At 36.9% G+C, this 22,571-nt stretch overlaps 1 protein-coding gene across 9 annotated transcripts in view; it reads left to right on the plus strand.

The window, feature by feature from the left end:
* The window catches only part of PTPRT (protein tyrosine phosphatase receptor type T), a 1,291,476-nt gene that overhangs the window by 1,103,960 nt on the left and 164,945 nt on the right, over positions 1 to 22,571 (plus strand). For all 9 annotated transcript variants that reach the window (XM_051979271.1, XM_051979273.1, XM_051979274.1 and 6 more), the window contains one exon: positions 15,769 to 15,904. In XM_051979271.1, the coding sequence (XP_051835231.1) occupies positions 15,769 to 15,904 (136 nt within the window). The remainder of the gene's footprint in view (positions 1 to 15,768; positions 15,905 to 22,571) is intronic.

Below are 22,571 nucleotides of genomic sequence, written 5' to 3' on the forward strand. Positions count from 1 at the left end.
GTATCCCCTGGTGGTAATAATGACCAATATAAATACAAACTACACATTTCTTACTGATAGATATTTCAAGATGTAAACACCAGCCCCTTCTTTCAGTTCAAAGCCAGTAAGGGTTGGAGGAGGGAGAGAGAGGTTCCATCACTGAGAACATACTTGTTTGTTCAGCCAAGAGCTAAGATATGTTGGTGCTCAGGGAGCTCCTAATGTCCCAGGGGACTAGTTAATTAGCCTTTTACCATAAAATGGTTTTCCCCCCCAGGGTATGGCAAACCTCAGCAGTGAATGTTTAGTGGTCTGCAAAATGTTTACTACTAAAGGTCCTAACTTGTTAAACCAATAAACTTAAGCACCTAACTCTTTCTTGATTTCCTCTCTTTCCTCCCCCTTCCATGCTCTTTTTTGGAGGTAACTGCCAAGACCACACTCAGACAGTGGGGAACTGTCCATGGTAGAGGAATAGAATAGTTTCCTATAGTTTAGGAAATCCTGGTCAAAACCACTTCTGCACTAACTCTGATTAGCTCATCAAGGATGTGTTTCTCCCCCATAGACATTCCTCCTGAAGTTCAATTGAGTTTATAGCAAGCATTGCATCCCTCTTAAATAGCATGATATAGGGGAGAGATGACAAACTCTCAGGCTCTATGCCAAAACTCCCGAGTGCTAGCCTGAACTAGATTGAAATGTAATTAGGAGATGTTTAATGAAATAAATGAAAATACAACAGGTCATAGATTATGTTCATTTGTGATGTTTGGTTTTGAGAATCCATTTCTGTTTGAATTTGATACCATTGGTGTAGACCAGTGGGTTTTGAATCAGAGGACCTGACTTCAAATCCTAAGTCTAAACTTTACAACTTGAATAATCTTTGGGACATCAATTCCTTTTATGAGCCTCTATGAGCCTTTATAAATTCTAAGGTGTCTTACAACTTGAAATGTGTGATCCTATGATTTTGGATCCTATAAGCCTCTTTGCCTGTGTAATGCCTGTGGAAGGATTGTTCCCTGTTAAAAATTTCTGTTTTGCTACCTTTCTTACTCCCAGACTGGGTTGCCACGATTTTGTTGCACATGAGTATAGCCCTGTAATTCTTCTAAGACTCATCCCTAAAATTGCTGCAGTGTCTAATGTCCATACTCTAAAATAATAAACCAGATACTGGGTCTGGCTTATACTTGCAGATGAAGTAATATGGTTTTCCTTGTGAAAATACCCAGGAATTAATATTAAAAGAATAGTAAAGAGACGTGGGGCACAGAGACAGAGAAGCAGAAAAGGAAGAGGAGGAGAGGAGAGAAAATAAGAGAAGGGGGAAGGGAAGGAAGGAGGAAGAGGAAAATATATAAGGGGAAGGAAGATAGTAAGGGAGATATGATATCATATCTCCTCAGGTTCAACGTAGAGATTGCCAGGTTTTCAACAGTAGACTTGTTCCAGGTCAATATTAAAATCTTCCTCTGGTCAGGGGATCTTCTGAATCCTACATCTCAGCAGCAGTCTAGTAGACTAGACATGGAAAAATATGAAATTCCCAAATCCCATCTAATCCCTCTCCTTATAAATGCTCTAAGATAAATCTTCAAAGACAGACCCTGAACCACATTTCTTCATAGTACTTAAAAGGTTGGCATCAATATATTATCATTGTGAAGGTCCTTAACTAGAGCATCCAAAGCATGGCAAACCCAAGGCTATTAATATATTATGGCTGCCGTTTTCTCTAAATAGGTTTTTGAATGAGCCCATATTCAGGAGTCGACAGAATTATTGCTAATATATTAGGACTTTAAATCTCTTTAGGGATGCTGTGTCTAAGTGTCACATGGCAGGAGAAGGTTTACATGTGCTACCAAAAGAATTTAAGGAAAGGTTAAGAGGGGACTTGAAGCTGCCAATTCATGAGAATATTTTTTCCTATTCTGGCTATTTGCATTTTTACCTTCAAAAATAGACAAGAAATGATGGTGAACAACCCCATATTGGGAGTCAAGAAGATATAGTTCTGATCTTAGTTCTATTCTATGACTTCAGAATGGTCCTTTTCTATCTTGGTATCTTAACTTCACCTTCATAAAAATTAGGATGTAACACTAAAAGTTTTCTCAGGGTCCTTCTGACTCTTAGAGTCTATATTGACTTTAATATGTCATGTTATATCTCAGTAGAATACATTTATTAAGCATTTAACCTATCTAGAACACTGAACTAAAACTTATATTCAAATCCAAGTTCTGCAACTTGCTACATGTTTGTCTTTGGGCAATCTCTACCGTTTTGCACTTCAGTTTCTTCATCTGCAAAATAAAGGCTAGGCTTAAGGTCAGCTTTAAGTTCCTTTCTAGTCATAAATCTACCATTCTATAATCCTTGGTAATAAAGAGGACACAAAACTTAGTAATATGTATATATTTGTGTGTATGTGTATATATATGTATATAAATATATATGCATGTATATAATCCATTCTCTCACATATCTTCCTATGTAGTGGTGCAACACAAAACAGATAATGAGATAACATTAAACAATACATTTATTACAAAGTTGTTTTAATAGGTTTCAGGAGGAAAGTCATTACTGACAGGAGAGTCAGGGTAAGCTTTCTAGAAGAGGTAGTATTTGATTTGAACATAAGAGAGTATGGGTCAAAATTCAGTAAACAATTATAAAAGACATAGTAGGCAAAGAGCAGTCCATTTGGACCAGAATATAGAGTATGTGAAAAGAAGAAATGGAAGAAATTGGGGAAAGTAGACTGGTATCACCCAAAAGGAGTTTGACTTTTGGTTCACAGTGCCCTCTGTCTTTCCTCTGCTTACTTGCACCTAGTGCTCAGGTTCACATTTGAGCTACTGGTATTTTGTTTTAATATCATTTTCCCTTTTCTACACCCCCCAAATAGGTAGTTACTATGGGAACTCTACTGATGCTTTCTGGCCACCTTCTGTGCTCTTATATCAATATTAAAATCTGTTCTCTTTCTCTAAGTTCTCTCTTTTTCCTAATAGTTTCCCTAGTTTTAAGGATATAGATCAGCTCTTGGTGTAAATTCAATGTTTCTTTTTTCAAAAAAAGAAGGAGTGGAAAGGGTGAGAATAAAGAAAATGTTTTCATGGTGGATTTGGCTGGCATCTCAGCAATCAATGGCTCCCTTATTGTAGTTTTCATTATTCTTGCTCAGTTTAGTTGCACTAATCTTAGCTCCTCGCTGTGTGTTTACACTGGTTCTCCCACTGACTTTGCTCCAGCTCACACTAATCCCTTTTATAGATTCTTCTTTCTGCTTTCCTGGACCTATAGTTGCATGCTTACTCCATAAGTGTGATTTGGCTGAAAGCTACCAGATCTAGGCAACTATTTACTCAGCCTGCCCCTTCCTAGCCCTTCTTTCAGAGGTAATACAATTGTCTCTTCAAGGCTGTATTTATAGAGAATAAATTGGATAGGATTTAGAAACACCTTCTGGTGACAGAGGGATAAGAAATGACATCCAGAATGGATGAACTGTCCAATTCTTGTGAATGGTTTTAAGAAGGGACAGCAAGCCCCCTCCAGCTGATCCAACTATTTCAGCTCCCTAGGAGACAACCACAAACTCTCTGATGTGAGGACAGGAAGAGGAAATGTTTACTACATGAGGTTGGCCTTTAATGTTTCTCTGTCCTTCCCTCAGAGTCTCTATATTACCTTAATGTGCTTCTGACTTCCCTGTTTCTTTCCATTCCAAAATTTCTTTGTAGTTTCAGTATCCCTTGAACTCCCTTAGTGTTCTTTGAAACTATTTCCATTGTCCTGCTGATTTCTTTAGAATCCTTCTTCCAGGCTCTCCATGGTACCTCATTCCTCTGTTGGAGACACACACCCCTAGATCCCTTCATCTAGCATCTTCTTTCCTTCCTTCCCACTTATCTTCCCCTTCATGCTGCAGACTTTCCCTTCTTCCCCCTTCAAGCAACCCAGAATTACATATAATCTTTTAAATTGGAATGATCTTTAGAAGCTTTGTAGTCTCACCTGTCTGTAAATTACAAAAACTCTTGATAATTTCTCCTCTGGCCTTGTTTAAAGTGATATAGAACCACCTAAGATAGTCCATTAAATTATTTGCATGACTCTGAAATTAGGAATTGCTTCTTTACATCAAGCCAAAATCTGCCTCATTGGAACTTTAAACTTCTCGTAGTGGTGATGATGGTGCTTATCATTGTTGTTGCTTTTTGCTTCCTCCTCCTTTTCCTGTTCATCCTCCTTTTTATCATCCTTCTCTTCTATCTCCTTTTCATTGCCCTTCTCCTCCCCAACATTAACAACAACAGCAATAATAACAGCAACAACAATAATGGTAGTGGAGATCATTATACACTTCGACAACGATATTGTATGAGGACATATTTTGATGGAAGTGGATTTCTTTGACAAAGAGACCTAACTGAGTTTCAATTGATAAATGACGGACAAAAGCAGCTACACCCAAAGAAAGAACACTGGGAAACGAATGTGAACTATCTGCATTTTTGTTTTTCTTCCCAGGTTATTTTTACCTGCTGAATCCAATTCTCCCTATGCAATAAGAGAACTGTTCGGTTCTGCAAACATATATTGTATCTAGGATATACTGCAATATATCCAACATATAAAGGACTGCTCGCCATCTAGGCGAGGGGGTAGAGGGAGGGAGGGGGAAAAAAATCGGAACAGAAAAGAGTGCAAGGGATAATGTTGTAAAAAAAAAATTATCCTGGCATGGATTCTGTCAATATAAAGTAATTATTAAATAAAAATGAAAAAAAAGAAAAAAGAAAAAAAAAGAAAAAAAACAATAATGGTAGTGATAGTAGTAATAATAGCAAAAGCAGTTATATAACCAAAAAATCGCAGAACTTTAGATTTGAATAGCCCTTCATAGAGTTTCTAGTCTAATTGATGCCTGAAAAAGAATCTTCTAGATAGCATCCCTGCTATAAGTTCATACAGTTTTTCCTTAAGAACTTCCAATGATGAAAAAGGAGCTCTTTCCTTCCTGAAGCAAGTTATTCTACATTTGAACTTGAGGACACTCTATTTTACTTTTATATAGGCCTATGTTAAAAAAAAAAAAGTAGGAAGAATGATAACATGGCTTCAGAGATAGATGACAGGAATTTATCTAATAGAATGATTGAAGCTCAGGTGTAAATGTTCTCAAATAATGCTGTTCTTCTCAATCTTCATTCAGCCTCTTCCCTTCTTTAGAACAGAGGTCTAGGTTGACCATCATTTAACCTAACCAATGAATGAAGGGTCCATGCTTATGACATTCTAGTTTGGGGTTTGAAATAGTATTTATAAATAACATCTTTGACTACATTCTCTGCAGTAATAATAATAATAATAATAATAATAATGTCTGATAGAGCTTTAAAGTTAAAAGCTCTATATCAGACATTATTATTATTATCATTATTATTATTATTATTATATGAGTGCTTTACACAAATCATCTCCTTTGAGCCTCACTGACAAAGCTTAATACTAGATTAGATATGAAGGGAGAAAGACATATTAAAGATGACTCTAAAGTTACAAATCTGGGTTATCAGGAGAATGTTGACACTCTTCCAAAAACAATCACAAAAATCCCTTTGTGATGGATACAAAAATATTATTTTTCCCATTTAACACATTTAAGATGAGATAAGTGAGGCCCATAAAGATCAAATAGCTAACCTGTGGTTTCACACCTTGCAAATATGTTTTGAGATCTGATTCAAATCTAGCTTTCTTCTAAGTCTAAAGCAACTTACCTTCCAACGTGCCAAATTGCCTTTCAGCTATTCCACTTCTTGATTTTTCCTGGAGCTCTAAAGGACCTGCTTCTATACTATATCTTTGTATTTTAGTTCAGCCAACCTTTATTAAGAGTTTTCTTTTTATAAGGCTTTGTTATAGGCACTAGGGAATCCAAAGATATATAAAAAAAAAAATTCTTGACTTCAAAGAAGGCAAAAAAGGAGGCAGGAGAGATGGGGAGAGTGAAGGAAGGGAAAGAATAGGAAAGGGAAAAGTGTTCAGGGAAATTTTTTAAAAGATGGCCAGGAAAAGAAAAGAAAAAAAAAAAAAAAAGATGGCCAGGGAGCTGGACCTTAAAGCAAAACAAGGATCCTGAGAAATGTTGAGAAAAGAGAGCTTGGGAGATAACTTGGACAAATTCTCAGAAGCAAGAGATTGAATGTTTGATTGTAATATAAAATTTATGAAGGAAAGTAATATGAAATAAGGCTATAAAATTAAGTAGAAATTATATTAGGGGATGTTTAAAATGTCAAATTAAGGATTTTATGTTGGGAACCACTAAAGAGTTTGTGCAGATGAATAGCATGGTTAGACCTATGCCTAAAGGACATTTTGGCAGCTTGGAAAAGGATGTATTAGAAAACAGAGAACAATTAGAAGTCTATTGTAGTAGTCTAAGGAAGAAGTAATAAGGATCTGAATTAGGATGATGCCTGTATGAGTAGAGAAGATGGGACAGGTATAAGGGATGTGATAGAGAAAAAAGCTGTCAAAACTTAATACTAGGTTAGATATGAAGGGAGAAAGAGGTATTAAAGATGACTCTAAAGTAATAAATCTGGATTATTAGGAGAATGGTGACACTTTTCAAAAAAAAAAAGAGGTTTGTAAAAAAGTAAAATTAATGGAGGAACTAATACGTTCTGATTTAGATATGTTTTTAGTTCAGTAATAGGGTTGGAGGAGGCAGGTAGATGGCTCAGTGAATAGAATGCTGGCCCTGGAGTCAGGAAGACACATTCATATTCAGCCTCAGATACTTACTAGACATGTGACCCTGGATAGGTCACTTAACCCTGTTTACCTCAGTTTCCTCATCTGTAAAATGAGCTGGAAAAGAAACTGGCAGATCTCTCCAGTATCGCTACCAAGAAAACTCCGTGAATATTATTGGCATGTTGTGGTCCATGGGGTCACAAAGAGTCAGATATGACTCAACAAGAAACAATAGTAATTGGAAGCTAGATTATAGAGTTTTGAGAAATGCTAAAGACAAGGAAGTAGCTAATACACCTGAAAAAAATTAGAAATGAAAGGAAAGAAGAATGTAGAATGATAGCTTGAGGGACTTCCCACAAGGTTTATTTAAGCATTGGGTAGATATGGACACATTTCCAGGAGAACAAATAAGAGAAGAAGTAAATATAAGTCAGGAGAAATGGCATATGGGAAAGCTCTTGGCAGGAAAAGGAGGGGATGAAATCAAAGGAATATGCTGGCCTTAGCAGAAGGGGATACTTCCTCTAAAACAAACAGTAATATTTCTGTGCCTTCCTCCTATCCTTGGTCCACAGAGCCTGCCTGGGGAGCTTTCCCTCCTCTTTTACAAAGAAACTTTTAGTCTCATTGGCCATAAGAAACCATGAAGATATGAAAATAAGACAGATTCTTGCAATAAAAAGTTTAGGGTTTCTCTCCAATGAGATTTTAGGCAGTAGCTGTGCAATTTACTCAGTTGTCTCTAAATTTTCCACTCACCAAGCAGATTCAGTCTGGGTCAATAGTGTGTAGGACTCAAGGAAGGGAGGAGGGAAAAAGGACCACTGCAAAGAACCTCTCGTGCATTTTATAGCAACAATGGTGTCACTGCTCTCTAGTCCTTAAATAATTTAATGAATCAGCATAATTAGGAATGTTTGTGCCATAATCATTTCTAAGAATTGTGGGTAATTACTTTAATTGTTATGAATGTTATTATTATAATCAGACCGCCACCTATGTTAGGCAGGGCATAGGCTAAGGGCTTTCTGTGATCGTCTAATAATTGCATGTTACTGAGGACAAGGTCAGGAGCTTGATCACCAGCATGGGGGGAAGGTCGCTTAGCTTCTGACTGCTTGCTAAGTAAGCCCTTTCTGTAAACTGACTCTCTTCACTCTAATCAAAGATTAATTCTTAATCCTGGCTTCATATCGAGTCCTTATTTCAGCCATAGAATGAACTTTCAACTCTGGACACAAAATAACTCCCAAATCCTGATCATAGACTGAATCCCGGCACTAAGACTGACCCCTGATAATGGCCTGAAACAACCCTGACCACAGACATAGAGTGAATCCTGATCCTGACTCAGAGAAAGCCCTCACCTCACCCCAAAACCTGGTTACATACTGACTTTGAAACCTACACCACAAATTGAACCTTAATTCAGAGAGGCAAGAGAGACACAGGAAGACTGAATTTTGAATCGTGCTTTAGGTATTTGCTAAATAACAAATTTTTATAAAGTTTTTTATTCTTGAAACACAGGTATAGATAGTTTTCAACATTCACCCTTGCAAAACCCTGTGTTCCAAATATTGTTCTTTCTCCCTCTCCCCAAGCCCACCCCTAAACAGCAAGCAATCCAATACATGTTAAACATGTGTAATTCTTCCAAACATTAAATACCTAAATTTGTGACACAGAGTAAAATTACTTTTCTAAACCTCAATTTCCTCATCTGTAAAATAGGGATAATAATAGCCTTAATCTCACAGGACTGTTCAGTGAACTAATGCAAGTAATGAACTTTGCAAGACTTAAAGTGCTAAATGAATATACACTTTTTGTTATTTGTTGTAATGGCCCTAAACAGAGGCCTAATCCCAGATTGAACAGCACCAAAACCTGACCCATCTTGCTCACAAACCCATGGGTGCTAATGCCAGCCTCAGATAGAACCCCAAATTGTGTCACCTGACTAAGAGAAACTCTCACTGAGAATAGATGGCCATAAACACAATTCTACCAATAATAGATGAACTAAAAAAACAACAAAAGATTTTTTGGTAGCAGTCAAGAATTTCACTTTGGAATGTATGCTACTGACATAAGAGGGCTCCAAAATACTTTGAGATCTCTTATGCAAAAAAGAAAAACTAGATTTGTAAAACATGTCATTTTTTTGAGGGAATGGAATATGATTTTCATTTCAACAAGATTTTAATACATAAGGTTCTGTTAAATAGATATCCTATCTGGCTCATTTAAGATCACCCAATTTACAGAAACATGATTTTTAAATCACATTAAATTTACTCAGTAAAGACAGATATACTGGTAAAGATAGCTCTTTGAATTACAAGTCAAGCTGGGAGGAAAAAAAAACTTTTGCTTGAATGTCCATGGTATTTTCAAATAATCCATAAATGGTATTCCTCTTTTAAAGACTTTTTGGTTACCTCAGTTCCAAGACAAGAAAGAGGATCTGATTTACAAGATCATAGCTTTAAATCTAAGGTTCTTTAAGGAACCTTAAAAGTGATCTATCTAACCTCCTTCCTCCTTCCCTTTTTTCCTTCCTTCTTTTCTTTGCTTTATCCTTCCCTTGCTCCTTTCTTTCTTCTTCTCATGGCATCTTTTCCTTTCTTTAACTATTCCCTTCCCTTCCTCCTTCGTTTTCTTCTTCTTTTTCAACTTCCTTTCTTTCTCTCCCTTCCTCTTTTCTTCCTTCCTATCACCCTCCCTCCCTCTCTTCTATCCTTTCTTTTCTCCAGCCTTCCTTCCTTTTTTCTACCTTCCTTTTCTCCTTCCTTCCATTCTTTCTTCCTTCCTTCCTTCCTTCTGCTAAGACTAATATCTGTATTTACTCTGAACTTAACAAATGCCAACTAGAATGGTTCTTTGTATACACATAGTAAAACAGAAACTACAGGTCTGTATTATGTATTTACAGCTTACATTTCTTTTTAAAGTATATAATTATTTCAATTTATGGTTTACAAAACTGACCTGCTTATCTGACCATCTTTCAGGTCTTTGTTCTGTTTTTGTCTCTGTATTTTTAGGGGAAAAGATCGCTTTTATTACTTTTTTAAAAATTTAGCTATGTTATTCCTATCCTTCTTTAATCTCCCCATCCTCTCCCTTAAAAAAAGAAAATACAAAGTTCTTATAACAAATAGACTAAGTCCAAATTTCTATATTGATTTTGTTTAAAAATAAATGCCTCATTCTGTATCTTGAGTCCATTAACTCTCTACTAGGAGATGGATAGCATTCTTTATCATTCATATGGAATTGTGGTTAGTCATTGCATTGATCAGAGTTCATAAGAGACTTTCTATTTTATACATGCATAAACCGAGTTAGGAACAGGTTAGGTAGCTTGTCCAATGTCACTAGGGTCATTGTTCACTTATTTCAGTCATGTCTGTATCCTCATGACCCATTTTGAAGTTCTCTTGGCAAAGATACTGGAGTAGTTTGCCATTTCCTTTTCCAGATCATCTTACAGGTGAGGAAAATGAGACAAATGGGGTGAAGTGATTTGCCCAGTCACACAGCTAATTAGTATCTGAAGCCAGACAGATCAAGAAAATGAGTCTTCCTGACTCCTGTCCCAGAACTATATCGACTGTGCCATCTATCTGCCCTAAACTAATCCCAAAACTGAGATTGAAACCACATTCTCAGATTAAAAATGCAGCTTTTTTCTTTCTATACCACACAACTGGTTCCTCAGTATTACTGGATATTTCTTTTGCTAGAGTTTATGGAGTAATTTAAATAATCCCAAAGCACTAGGATTTCAAGTGTAAGTAGAAAAATATCAGACTTATACAGTGAGCTTTATCGTTGCAAATGATCCCCACATAGAATTGGGATTATTACCCTTGAAAAGCCTTAGCTAGTGGCAGGATTTTCTAGACATTTGGTATTGAATAAAACTGAAGTTTTGGTTCAAAGATATTTCTTCAGCATGATGATTTAAGTCAAGTAAATTATTACTTGTTCTACTTACTACTTAGAAATATGAGTATAGGAAGTGTGTCATTTTTATCTCTGTATCCCTAGTGCCTAGTACAAGTATTTAATAACACTAGACTAGTGCTTAACAAATGATTGATTTAGAAGCCTTCCATGTGGTTTCATTATGAGCTATATCTGTTGGACATTCAACTGTTTAAAACAAAAAGTGTAGTATCATCCTAAGCAAAGTTGATTATTCTTGAAACCTCATTTGGAGTAAAGATGATGGTGGAGGCTTAGTGCTTTGGTTTCTTACTCATGTGAAATAGTGTTCTCTTATCTTACACGTACTTCTCTCAGGACTGAAGGGTAGCCCCATGTTCTGATGGCCTGGGACTTTGTTAATATTTCTAGTCATCATGTTAAACCAAATCCTGGGGCAGATGGACTATGGGTCTGACTTAGGTTAACAATTCTTATGTGCCTCCATAATCTGTCAGCACCTTAAGTGCTATGATAAAGCAGAAGTATAAACAATTCACAAGGGTAGATAATCCCTAAATCATTTGGATTTTGTGTAGCTTTTACACTTCTTTTTGAATGTATGTCCAGCAGTCTGGGAATTCATTTCCAACAAGATTAAAAAAATAAGACCTGATTCCTGGTGGGGAGAGGAAATGACAATATCCAGGTTTTTTTTTTTTTTTTTTTTCATCCTGAGCTCTGCCTAGCTCCTCCCAGCAGAATATACAAAGCATGATCTTAAACAGAGTTGCTGTCCTTGAAACCTCCTGTGGAGACTAGATGGTGGTAAGTTGGTACTTAGATTTCAATGATCTCCCCTACTGGGTGCAACAGAAAAGTAAAAATGGAAAGAAGGAGGGATATCTACAAAGAAGGTAATTAAGTAGATTAGGGGGTGAACTGTCCAACTTGAAAGCAAGATTTGCTTCAGTTAAGCCACATGGGATAATATGTCCTTGGTTAAGGGAGAATTGACTGTGGGACTCCAAGAGCTTTACTTAAGGCATTGTGTCTCAAACAGCTGGTTCCTTTTCTTTACTTTCAGTAATTATCAGAAGCTAGTGAAGTATGTATCCAGGGAAATTTACTTGATTTTATCAATTGCAATTAAAGGTTCTTTATCTATGACTCCTATTTTTTTATTGCTCATATTTACAGGGAAAATTCTCTGAACTTAAAACTGAAGACTAGGGCTATAGCCAGTGACAGCACCTTGAGATTGAATCATTACTCCCTTGTTGCCAATTTTTTTTTATTAGTTCTATTAAGTTATACAGATGTAAGGTTGATAAAAACCATTTCTACATTAGTGAAGTTAAAGATGCTATATTGAAAACTGTTCCTGTCCTTCCATTCACATGCTATAAGAAAAAAACTACATTTTAAGTGCTTGCAAGCTCCTGGTACCATTGTACTCACTAGACAGAAGACAGATAGAACAATTGTTAAGTGGTTATTGTGTGCCAAATACTATTCTAAGAGCTATGAATGCAAATACAAATAAGTCAGACAATCTCTAGCCTCATGAAGTTTATATTCTAACAAAAGAAGACTATGCATAAAGGGTAGATGGAAAGGGAAGGGATGAGTCTGTGGAGGAAGCCTTCAAGTAACATAGAAGCCTGATTTTAACAAGATACTGTTAAAGGTCATCTAATAGAGCCCAGGGTGATTTCAAGGGCATTGTCACTATATGGGGGAGATAGGAATGGAGTAGAGGTAATGTATCATAGAACATTAGAATAAGAAGGGATTTTGGAGTGGATAGAGTACCAGGCCTTGGATTAGTTCCTGAGGAGAGCTGGATAGAACCTAGGATAGGGAAATAGAATATTCCCATTTTTTCAGGAATCAGGTTTTTTTTTTTTTTAATCTCATTTGGAAGTGAATTCCCAGAACACTGGAAACATACTCAAACAGAAATACAAATTTTACCCAAAAATGTTTTCCCCCTATGAAGAAGATATCAAAAATCCAAAAAGCTAAAGGAAAGTATTTGAGCCCATACATCTAGTAAATGGTAGGACAAGATTTGAACCCAGATTTCTTAATTATGAGAATTTTATCACTGTTGTAATAATAGTAGTTAATATTTATAGAGAGTTTATATTATACCAGGTGCTGTCCTAAGTACTTTACAATTTTTTCTTATTTGATCTTTACAACAACCTTGAGAGGTCAATACGATTATCATCTCTGTTGTTCAGATGAGGAAACTAAAGTAAACAGAAGTTGTGACTTGCCCAGTAAGTGTCTGAAATCAAATTTGAACTTGGGCCTCCCTAACTCTAGGATGGGTGCTCTAGTTACTACACTACTTAGCTATCATATAGCCTTTCTATGGCATAAGCAAGTCAACCCTAAATTCACTTAGTTTCTAAAGCATACTCCCTTGGGACAAAATCACTAGATAACCCATTAGTAAAGAATGGAACTGGTTCATATTCTTGATAGAATAAAGCGATACTTTCATATCAAGGCTTTGAAAGTAATACAGTTTGTGAATATAGAAAGCAGAAACAGAACAAATCAAAATAAATCTACTACAAATTCCTGCTTCCAGCATCAATATAGAAAATCAAAATGAAGAATCTATTTGTTGTTTTGTTTGACAAAAAGCTTAAAAGCCCCAAGTTCAACTGTAACTCTTAGTGACTAGTACTGAAAGTCAGTAAGGAGTTTTGCCAGTGGATCCCTACCTGAATTTTTAAGGGGGAGATGTCCCATTTTTTCACAGTGATCAGAAATTAAAATCAGTACTTTTGTTTCCACCACTCCATCATCATAATCACCTTATTTATTTACATATTTGTAACAGAACTTCATTTGAAATCCAAGAAAATGGCCTGCCTAGGAGTCAAAAGTGGGCATCTAAGATACACTAAAGATACTCTAGTTTCCTGAAGTTCTTAAGGCATTTGCTCAACTCGAGCCATTTTGCCAATAAAGGAAACTAAGCCTACACTGTTGGTTGACAGCTTCCCCAAGGTCACCCAGCTAGTGAATAATGGAACTGACAGGACGCAACCATCTGAAACCCTTTGCTCAGGGATGAGCCCAGAATTCTATTTTAAGTTCAGGCTGCAGTTTAAGTAAGTCAAAGGTGAGTTAGAAGGGAAGGGATTTCTAAAGGTCTTTGAAGCACAGATTGTAGCAGCTTTCTTGTCTTTGTATATGGGATTGAGTCCAAAAAGATTTTAGCTCTTCTTGCTCTGACCACCAGGAAAGAAAGAAATGACATGAGAATTTATTTATTTTAAGCACGTATTTTAAGCTAAGTGCCTTACAAAAATCTCATTTGAACCTCACAACAGACCTGGAAGAGAAATATTCGTATCAACATTTTACAGCTGAGGAAACTGAGGCAGAGAAAGGTCATTCATCTAGTAAGTGTATGAGGCTGGATTTGAACTTAAGAGTTTTTTACACTAGGTTCAGTCCTCTTTTCTCTGGACTACCTACTTGTCTCACATCAAGTCATCCTCAGTTTGGTCAATACCTCTGTCCACACTCCCCTGGCTTAATCCAAGTTCCTTTTGGAAAAGGGAAGGACATCTCAGATGTTTCCTTATAAGTCGTGGAGGTTGAGGAATACACACAGATCCTACAGTGTTTCTCAATCTATTAGCCCAAATCTGTCAGCTTTATGTTTCTTTCTAGTTAAAATCATAGAATCATGAAACATTAATTCTGAAAGGGATCATAGAAGTCATCTAGTCATACCTATTTATAATGAAGCAAACAAAGGTACCTTGCTAGGGAACACATCTACTTGCTGGTAGAACCTTGAAGGAGAGAGTTTATTCTCTCAATCCCTAATCCAGTGCTTTTCCCACCATATCAATTTAGCCTTTTTTCTTGGGCAAAAATGCCAATTATGGTTCTATAACAAGAAATATATGTATCATACCTGTATGGGAGAGATCAAAGATTTCATCAGCAAGAAATATTCTTTCCTTGTGAATTCCCTCCACTAATGGAGCTTGAACATATCTATAGCTTATTACCTCTGAAGGAGTTACCCAAAACAGACATATGATCAAGTGGCTTGTCCAGGGTCATACAGCTAGTAAATGTCAGGGGTAGAATTTGAATCCAGATCTTGCTGAATCTACACTAATATTTTACTCAATATGCTATGCTGTTTCTTAGATATGTAACAATCCTGTAAACCTGGGCAAGTCAGTTAATACTGCAGTGTTCCCAGAAAACTCTCTAAGAGCATAAACTGCCGATTTGTTACCATTATATATTGGAAGGAGTTTCCTTACTGGCAGTGAAATCACAGGTCCGAGTCAAAAATACAATAAAATGACAGTAATAATAGCAATGATAACAATAGCAGCCCCATGCTTTACAGGATTTCCAAAAGACTTTCTCATTTAATTCTTATTACAATATTTTGGCAGAACTGGGTCAAGTATTTGTGTTATCCCCATTTTACAGATCATAAAATTATGCTCAGGTAAAATAATTTGGTCACAAAACTTAGTAATAGTAGAATCATAACTTTACATTTAAAAAAGAGAGATTGTACCTTCATTTAAATTACAAGCCAAGTCTCCAGACTACTGCCCCCATATCAGATATTTTCCTATAGTAAGATCCATACCCTCTGGTTCTGGGGTCATACTACATGGAAACAGGGTCTATTAAACTGTATATAAGAATCCCTGCTCATATGCTGGCCATATATTTTCTTAATTTTAAAATACAGTGTTACCTATGTTTTGTTGTGTTTTTATTTTGTTAATGCTTCACAATTACATTTTAATCTGGTTTGAGCCATGCTTGGGAGTGTTATGGGCCATATATAGCCCAAAACCTCTGCTCTAGGATAGTCTTAGAGAGCATTTGGTGGAGACCTCTTTAGATGGGCTACAGCCTGATGGATCATTTTATCCATTCTAAAGTGTCAAATATCTTTACCTTGGTATGTTTCAAGATGCTTGCACATCACTCATAAGCATTATTTACAAACTGTCTGTCTTTCCCCCCTCCCCTCCTTTGAAGGAGCATCCACACAGAATTCCAATGCTGTGGAACCTGAGAAACAGGTGGATAATACAGTGAAAATGGCCGGAGTGATCGCCGGGCTCCTGATGTTTGTCATTATCCTCCTGGGTGCCATGCTCACGATCAAGAGAAGGTAAGCTTCCTGATAATTAGGGATCCGACAGCTCATTTCTACTTGGCTCAGCTCAGATAGCCATTCAGTTCATGAATCTGGAAACTCAGAGTAGGTAGGGACCATGGGACCCATCTGTTTCAAGCCCTTGTCTAAAGAATGTGTTTTTTCTGCAAGCTTACTCTATGTGTGCTGGTTCAGCCTCTGTGTGAAGACTTGCAGTGATTAAAGTTTATGCCCTTATGGGACATCTCATTTCATTAGACAGCACTGATTATTAGGAAGTTTGGGTTGTTGTGGTTTTTTAATTTTCATTTTTAAAATTTCATTTCTTTTTCATTTTCTCATTCAAGTGAAAATCTGCCTTGCACTGATTTTCACAACTGGATCATTTTCCTAGCAAGATTAGTTATCCATTATAAAGAAATTGATCAGATCACCACACAATCTCTGGATCATACAGTTTAGAGCTCAAAGGACTTTAGAAAGATTATCTACTCCATACTTTCATTTTGTCAATATGAATATAAATTTCAAAGGAGAGATGTGACTTGCTTAAGATGACAGCCACCTTGTGCTTTTGGATGTACCATATAAGTGTTGTTCTGGAGATCACAGAGCCCAAAATTGAAGTTGACAGCATTCTTGGCAGGCCTAAAGAATAGTTACTCAGGTCATTCATTTGATCCTGTAAACTCCAAGACAGAAAGTAGTTAGGTTTTTTTTTTATAGCAATTTCATATATATATATTTAATATGTATAATATATATATATTTATAATGACAATAAATATGTTAATATTTAACAAATAAATTTAAAGCCTCAAGAATAGTTGCCCAGGTCATTCATTTGGTCCCACAACTATCCATTTTTACTGGGCAAACTATCAATAGCAAATATTAATTGAAGTAAGAAGCAGTGTGACTAGTGGATAGAAAAACTACCCTAGGTTCAATTTCTATTTCTGAAATACTGGCTGGATGACCCTAAGCAAGTCATTTACCTTCTCAACTCTCTATGACTATAAATGCAGAAGAGGTTCCCACTTGTGTTGGAAGGAGTGCTCAACATAGGAGCTTCCTATAATGATAAAATTATAGCTCAAGTTCTTATTTTTTCCTTTAATATGAAATAAAATGCAAGTTTTAGTTTCTATTGAGGGGAAAGGAGGAAAGAGACTGTATATGCCAGATAAATTATATTTATAGCAGAAACTGTAATTCAGAGAAGTTAAATAACCTACCTAAAGGTCACTTGATGAGTAAAGCTCACTATTCAGTGGAAACCTTTGTGGGCTATGGAGGATCCCTTGAGGAGAGCCAATGGGTAAGGCTCTGATTCAACTCTGCTGCTTTTCTAGCTTCATGATACAGGTCTAGACCTCAGTTTTCCTCTCTACAAAATTAGGACATTTGATTCCCCCATGGGAATATTAAAAGATAAACCTTTCTTGGCCTTTCAGATCATCTGTTCTGTAGTCACTGGTGATTCATATGTGATCCTCTCAATATGGGTCATTTTGAAACCTGATTAACCAATGTCACAGATGTCTGAGAGCCTGTAGAGTAATCTGAGATCACTCTTAAAGACAAATGAAGTGTGTGACTTTTTAGCTACAAAAGGGAACATTGATACAACATTAATCATTTAGTGGATGACATTGATCTATCCACTGATAGAGCTTTAGGCCCATGATCAGGAATATATCACACATTCACTGTGTGATCTTGGCCATGTCACTCTGCTTCTATCTTTCTCAGTTTTCTTAATTATAAAGTGGAAATGATAATGTTGTGATCAAATGAGGTATTTGTAAAGTGCTTAACACTGTGCCTGGCACATAGTAGGAGCTTTATAAAAGTTCTTTTTGTTCCTTATCCTCTTCTTCTTTTCCTTTCACTATTTTTTCTCACTTCATTCTCTCTGTTCTTCTTTCTGTTCCTCTCCTCTCTCTCTTTTCTTCTCTTTCTTGGTAACAATTTGCTTTTCTATAGCTCCTTAAAGTTTACAAAGCACTTTTCTCACATCAACCCTGTGATAATTTTACTATCCCTGTTTTATGGAAGAGGAACTTGAGGCCCAAAGGCATAAAGTTATTAGTCCATGGTCACACAGAGACTTCATTTATTCAGGGTTGTTATTCTTCTTAGTTCAAATTTGCCCTTGAAAAACTTGGGAAACTCTACCAGAAATTCTACTTGGTTTGCTCTCAAGTGCAACTCCCTGCAATGTATTACAGTGTACCAAAAAGATGTTTACTTAAAGTCCAGGGCATCTTTGCAGGCTGCTGGTAATTCCCAGATCAGTCTTGGCTCACTAGCCTTGCTCTGCATGTTATAGGCAGATGATACCTAGTCTGCCCATCCCCACCTCCAACTCCCAACTCATTTTTTTGGAGCCCACAGCAGGCGCAAGCCTTCTAGTCTGGGACTGGGAATATTTGGGAGTCTGAAATATTCTCCAAACCTTTGTTTGTACCTGTCAGATATAGTGGGCATTGACCAGGAGGAGAGTGCAAGAGTCTCCTCCTCCTTCCCCTACTCTGTGATCTGGCATCTTTGAAAATTAACTTGGACTATTCTCTACCAAAAACTCAATTCACTTCACTTTGGCAAACTCCTGACATCCTCTGAACTGAGTTAAGAACCAAAAGAAACACAAGTAGAAATTAATCATGATAACTTTGATATCTTCACTTTTGAACTTAGAAAAAAGAGTTCACAAGGCTCACCTAATTAGAGTAAAAAAAAAAAAGTTCTGGTCACTCAGCAACTTTGTGAAAAATGCTTTCTCTCTGACATTAATGAGGCCTCTGAGTTTCTAATGATTGTCAGTCAGTCAGGATCTAACTGCCAAGATCACACAGCTGTATCTGTGTGGGTTCAGGTAGTCAGTCCATCAGTAAACATTAAGTGACTTTTATGTTTCAGGCACTAAGTCCTGGACATGGCTGTTTCTAAGTACTGGAGTCAGCCTACATATGGAGTGCATCCCTGTTTTTCCCTAATGTTCAGTCATCCAACAAAAACTTTAAATAGTGTGATCTACCTGTGGTTGTTCTTTGACTTTAGGTGATAAGCTATTTTAGGTCTCTTGTTAAGGGAATGCATAGATAAGATTTTTACCTTTTCTTCAAAAAGGCTGAAAAAATGCAAGTGACAGATCAACTACACAGCCTATGGCATACCCAGAATGAAGCTGTCGTTTGTCATCAGAATGGGAATGTTGAGGAATCCAAAAAAGAAAAAAAAAAACTTTTCTCTTTTTGATGTTATTGACTCTGCCCTAACTTTGAAATATCAAAGTTCTTAGTTCCTAATTTCGAACATTTTAATACTTAGAATTTATTTATCACTAACAAAAGAAAAGCTACAAGAATTTTAAGTCTTATCATAACTGATGTCATAAAATTATCTGGCAACAGCTTTTATTTTAACTAAGAAAGTTCTTTTAAGATATCTGTTTGTGTGTATGTGTATGTGTGTATATGTGTGCGTATGTGTGTGTTTGGAGGGAATTGATATATATTTAGAGTATCAAGATGGGTTTGAGGTATGAGTTATAACTGCAAGTTTCTAGGAGGGCTCTTTGGAATGTTATTGGGGGTACAGATATATTTTAGAGTATAGTAGGTCAGAGTAATAGGTATGACTTGGGAGTTGAAATATTTGGGAAAAATCATTGAATATTAGGAGGGGTCAGCATATGTTTGGGGAGGTAGAATGTTTTGTAATATATTTGTGGCATGGATATGAGCCATAGGATAGTAGTTCTAGAGCCAGTAGAACCCTCAGGATCCATCTAATCCAAACCCATTTTTTCCAGATGAGGAAACTGGGGTCTAGAGATATTAAATGGCTGGGTCAAGACCACACAGGTAAAAAGCATCAAGGATGACATGTGAATCCACCCAATCCTCTGATTCCAAAGCCAGGGCTCTTGTGTCCTTGGGGCAAGTGTGGGATATGCTACAAAAGCATTCCCTCTTTATGGAATATGTGACCTTGAGCAAGTCATTAAATTCCTTCCTCATATGTTTAAAAAAAGATGGCCTCTAAGGTTCCTTCTAGCTCTGGATCTCTGTGACCCTGGGTATTTGTTTTGGGGACCTAGTGTATTCGTATGTTTTAGATCATTCATCTCTGTGGTTGGGGTATTCTGTTGGGGATCACCATGTGTGTCTGACATAACTGTATGTACTGTGGGCATAGAGAGATGTGTTTGGGGTCTGGACATATTTGGGATGTCTATGTCTGTTTGGGATGTGGGCGTCTCTGAGAGGTCGGTGCTCATTCCCATCTGTGGTTTTGTTATCTGGGATTGGCAGGATAAGCTTAATCACTTAGTGCTGCGTCTTTGGATGCTCATTTTCTTGCCTCCATCTGGCAAAAATAATTTTTCCAGATTAAACTGAAAACATCCTGTCGTCTGCCCTCTGCTGAGAGTCCTCCATGTGCCCCCACTTTAACAAGTTTGGCAGAATGGACACATTTCTGGGAGAAACGTTTGCCAACAGGGCGGTGGCCTGATTGCTCCCTCTGCAGAAAATCTGTGTTAGAAACAGGTGGCAACCAAGTTCTGCTCACCCAGCGTCGGCAAGACCTCTTGCATTCAATTAAATCTCACAAACGTTTCCTGAGCACCTGCTCTCCTTAGGAAACTGTGTTAGGGACTGAAGGAGGTACAGTGATGAATAAGCATGATCCCTGTCTTCAAGGAGCTTGCATTCTACTTGGCAAGATGACAGGTGCAGAGATAACCATAATACATGTCTGAACATGACAAGGGAAGCATAGACACTGTGTCATGTGAATGACAAGGAGGAAGAGATCATTTCCTAAAAGGAAGATTCACAGATATCTTCTTGGAGGAGGTGACATTTTAATCAGCCAATCAACAAGCATTCATTAAAGGTCTTGTATTTGCCAGGCACTGTGCTATCCACTTAGAAAATAAAGAAAAAATGGAAAAGTCCCTATTCTATAGCAAGTTATATTTTCTATTGAGAAAGGTAACATATACAACCAATGCAAAAAGAGGGAGAGGGATTTTAGGGAGGAAGGCATTAGCATTAGCAAATCAGAAAAGGCTCCAAAAGGTAATATTGGAATTGTGTTTTGAAGGAAACTAGAGTTTCAACTGAGCCTTACAGGATGGAAAAGATGGAGAGAGATTTAACAACAGTAAATTAGGGCATTCCAAGTGAGGAAACAGTGGAGCCCCATCATGATAGAAGAGTGAGACCTATTTAAGGACTATTTGGGCAGAGCACTAGAAGGATAGAAGATAAAAGAGAAGAGGGAGACCTGGCACTATTTAAAAAATATTTTGAATGCCAGTTTGAAGAATCTTTATACAGCCTATCTCTTCTATATCTGGAATGAATAAATTCCTTCATCTCAACCTCGTAGACGATACTTCTTACCTTTTAAGACTCAGCTCAAACATGTGATCCTCTAGCAGTAGTGTTCTAATCCTCACAAACTGCTCGCACTTTGCCCCCTGTATATCTATTTTATTTAATTTGTAATATTTCCTTAGCTACATGAATGCATTCCCATTCTCCCATTGCTGCCAAGTGTTTGTGAAAACTCAAAGGCAAGAACAATTATGACGTTTTGTATCTCGGTATCCCCAGTGTCTGGTGTAGTACCTGTCATGTATGTAGTTGGTTATATGTAAAATTGTACTTCTTTTTTCATAAACAAATGGACGATTTTGTTTAGTAGATTCTTTGCCTTTGTTCTTAGTGTAATATATACCATTCTAACCCCATATGCTATATGGGGATATCATGGTTATTGATATTTAAAGTCAACTGGATTCATCTTAACTGGATCAATCTCAGTTTCAAATAGAACATCTCAAGGTCAAAAAACAATCTGCCAACTAAAAGTAGAATGCTGAATTAACTAGTGACTAATTAGCCCTGGACCTCGTCAGAGAATTTGGATTCTAGTCCCAGTTCTGCCACTAATCCACTGCACAAATAATATTCTGTTTTATTCTTTGGCTTCTTCACCTGTGAAGGGAAGGTTTTAGGCTTGAGGGTATCTTGATGGCCTTTCCTATGCTGAGATCCAAAGACACCATGGAACTTGTGTATGCATTTCCCAACAAAATGGGGGTTTTCATTCCCCAAACTCCAGAAGCAGCAGCTTAGTTTTCCCTTTTGAGATGAAGGTTATTCAAAGGTCATTTTCTCTTTACCTCAAAGGAATTAATACAAAGCAGGCTTGCCTTATAGGGAAGGAAGTTTAAATGAAGTCATCTCATTAGGGAATAAGGAAGAGCTATTTTCCAATAGAGTTGCACAATAACATTGTGATCTTACTTGGGACCTAGCAGGAGAAACAATGATGTTATTTTTCCTCAGTGACAAATTCTATTAAGCCAATATAATCAGTTAGAGGAAGAAAAAGAGTATGAAACTGGAAAACATGAGAATTAGAGAGAGAAAGATAGAATCCACAGAACTAAAGTACTGCTATAAGAATAATCCTGTCACAAAGGTTCAGGGAAAGAGTCCTAAAGATGAACTACAGTTAATAGTGATGTTCCATTAGAATTGTATGGTGCTAGATATGGAAGAACATTTAGTTCTTAGAGCATAGTTTATCAGAGCAAGAACGGACCTTAGAACATTCTACATCAGAACTGAAAGGAATTGTAGCTACTGTACAACAT

Source organism: Antechinus flavipes, chromosome 2 (genome assembly GCF_016432865.1).
Source record: "Antechinus flavipes isolate AdamAnt ecotype Samford, QLD, Australia chromosome 2, AdamAnt_v2, whole genome shotgun sequence".
NCBI lineage: Eukaryota > Metazoa > Chordata > Mammalia > Dasyuromorphia > Dasyuridae > Antechinus > Antechinus flavipes.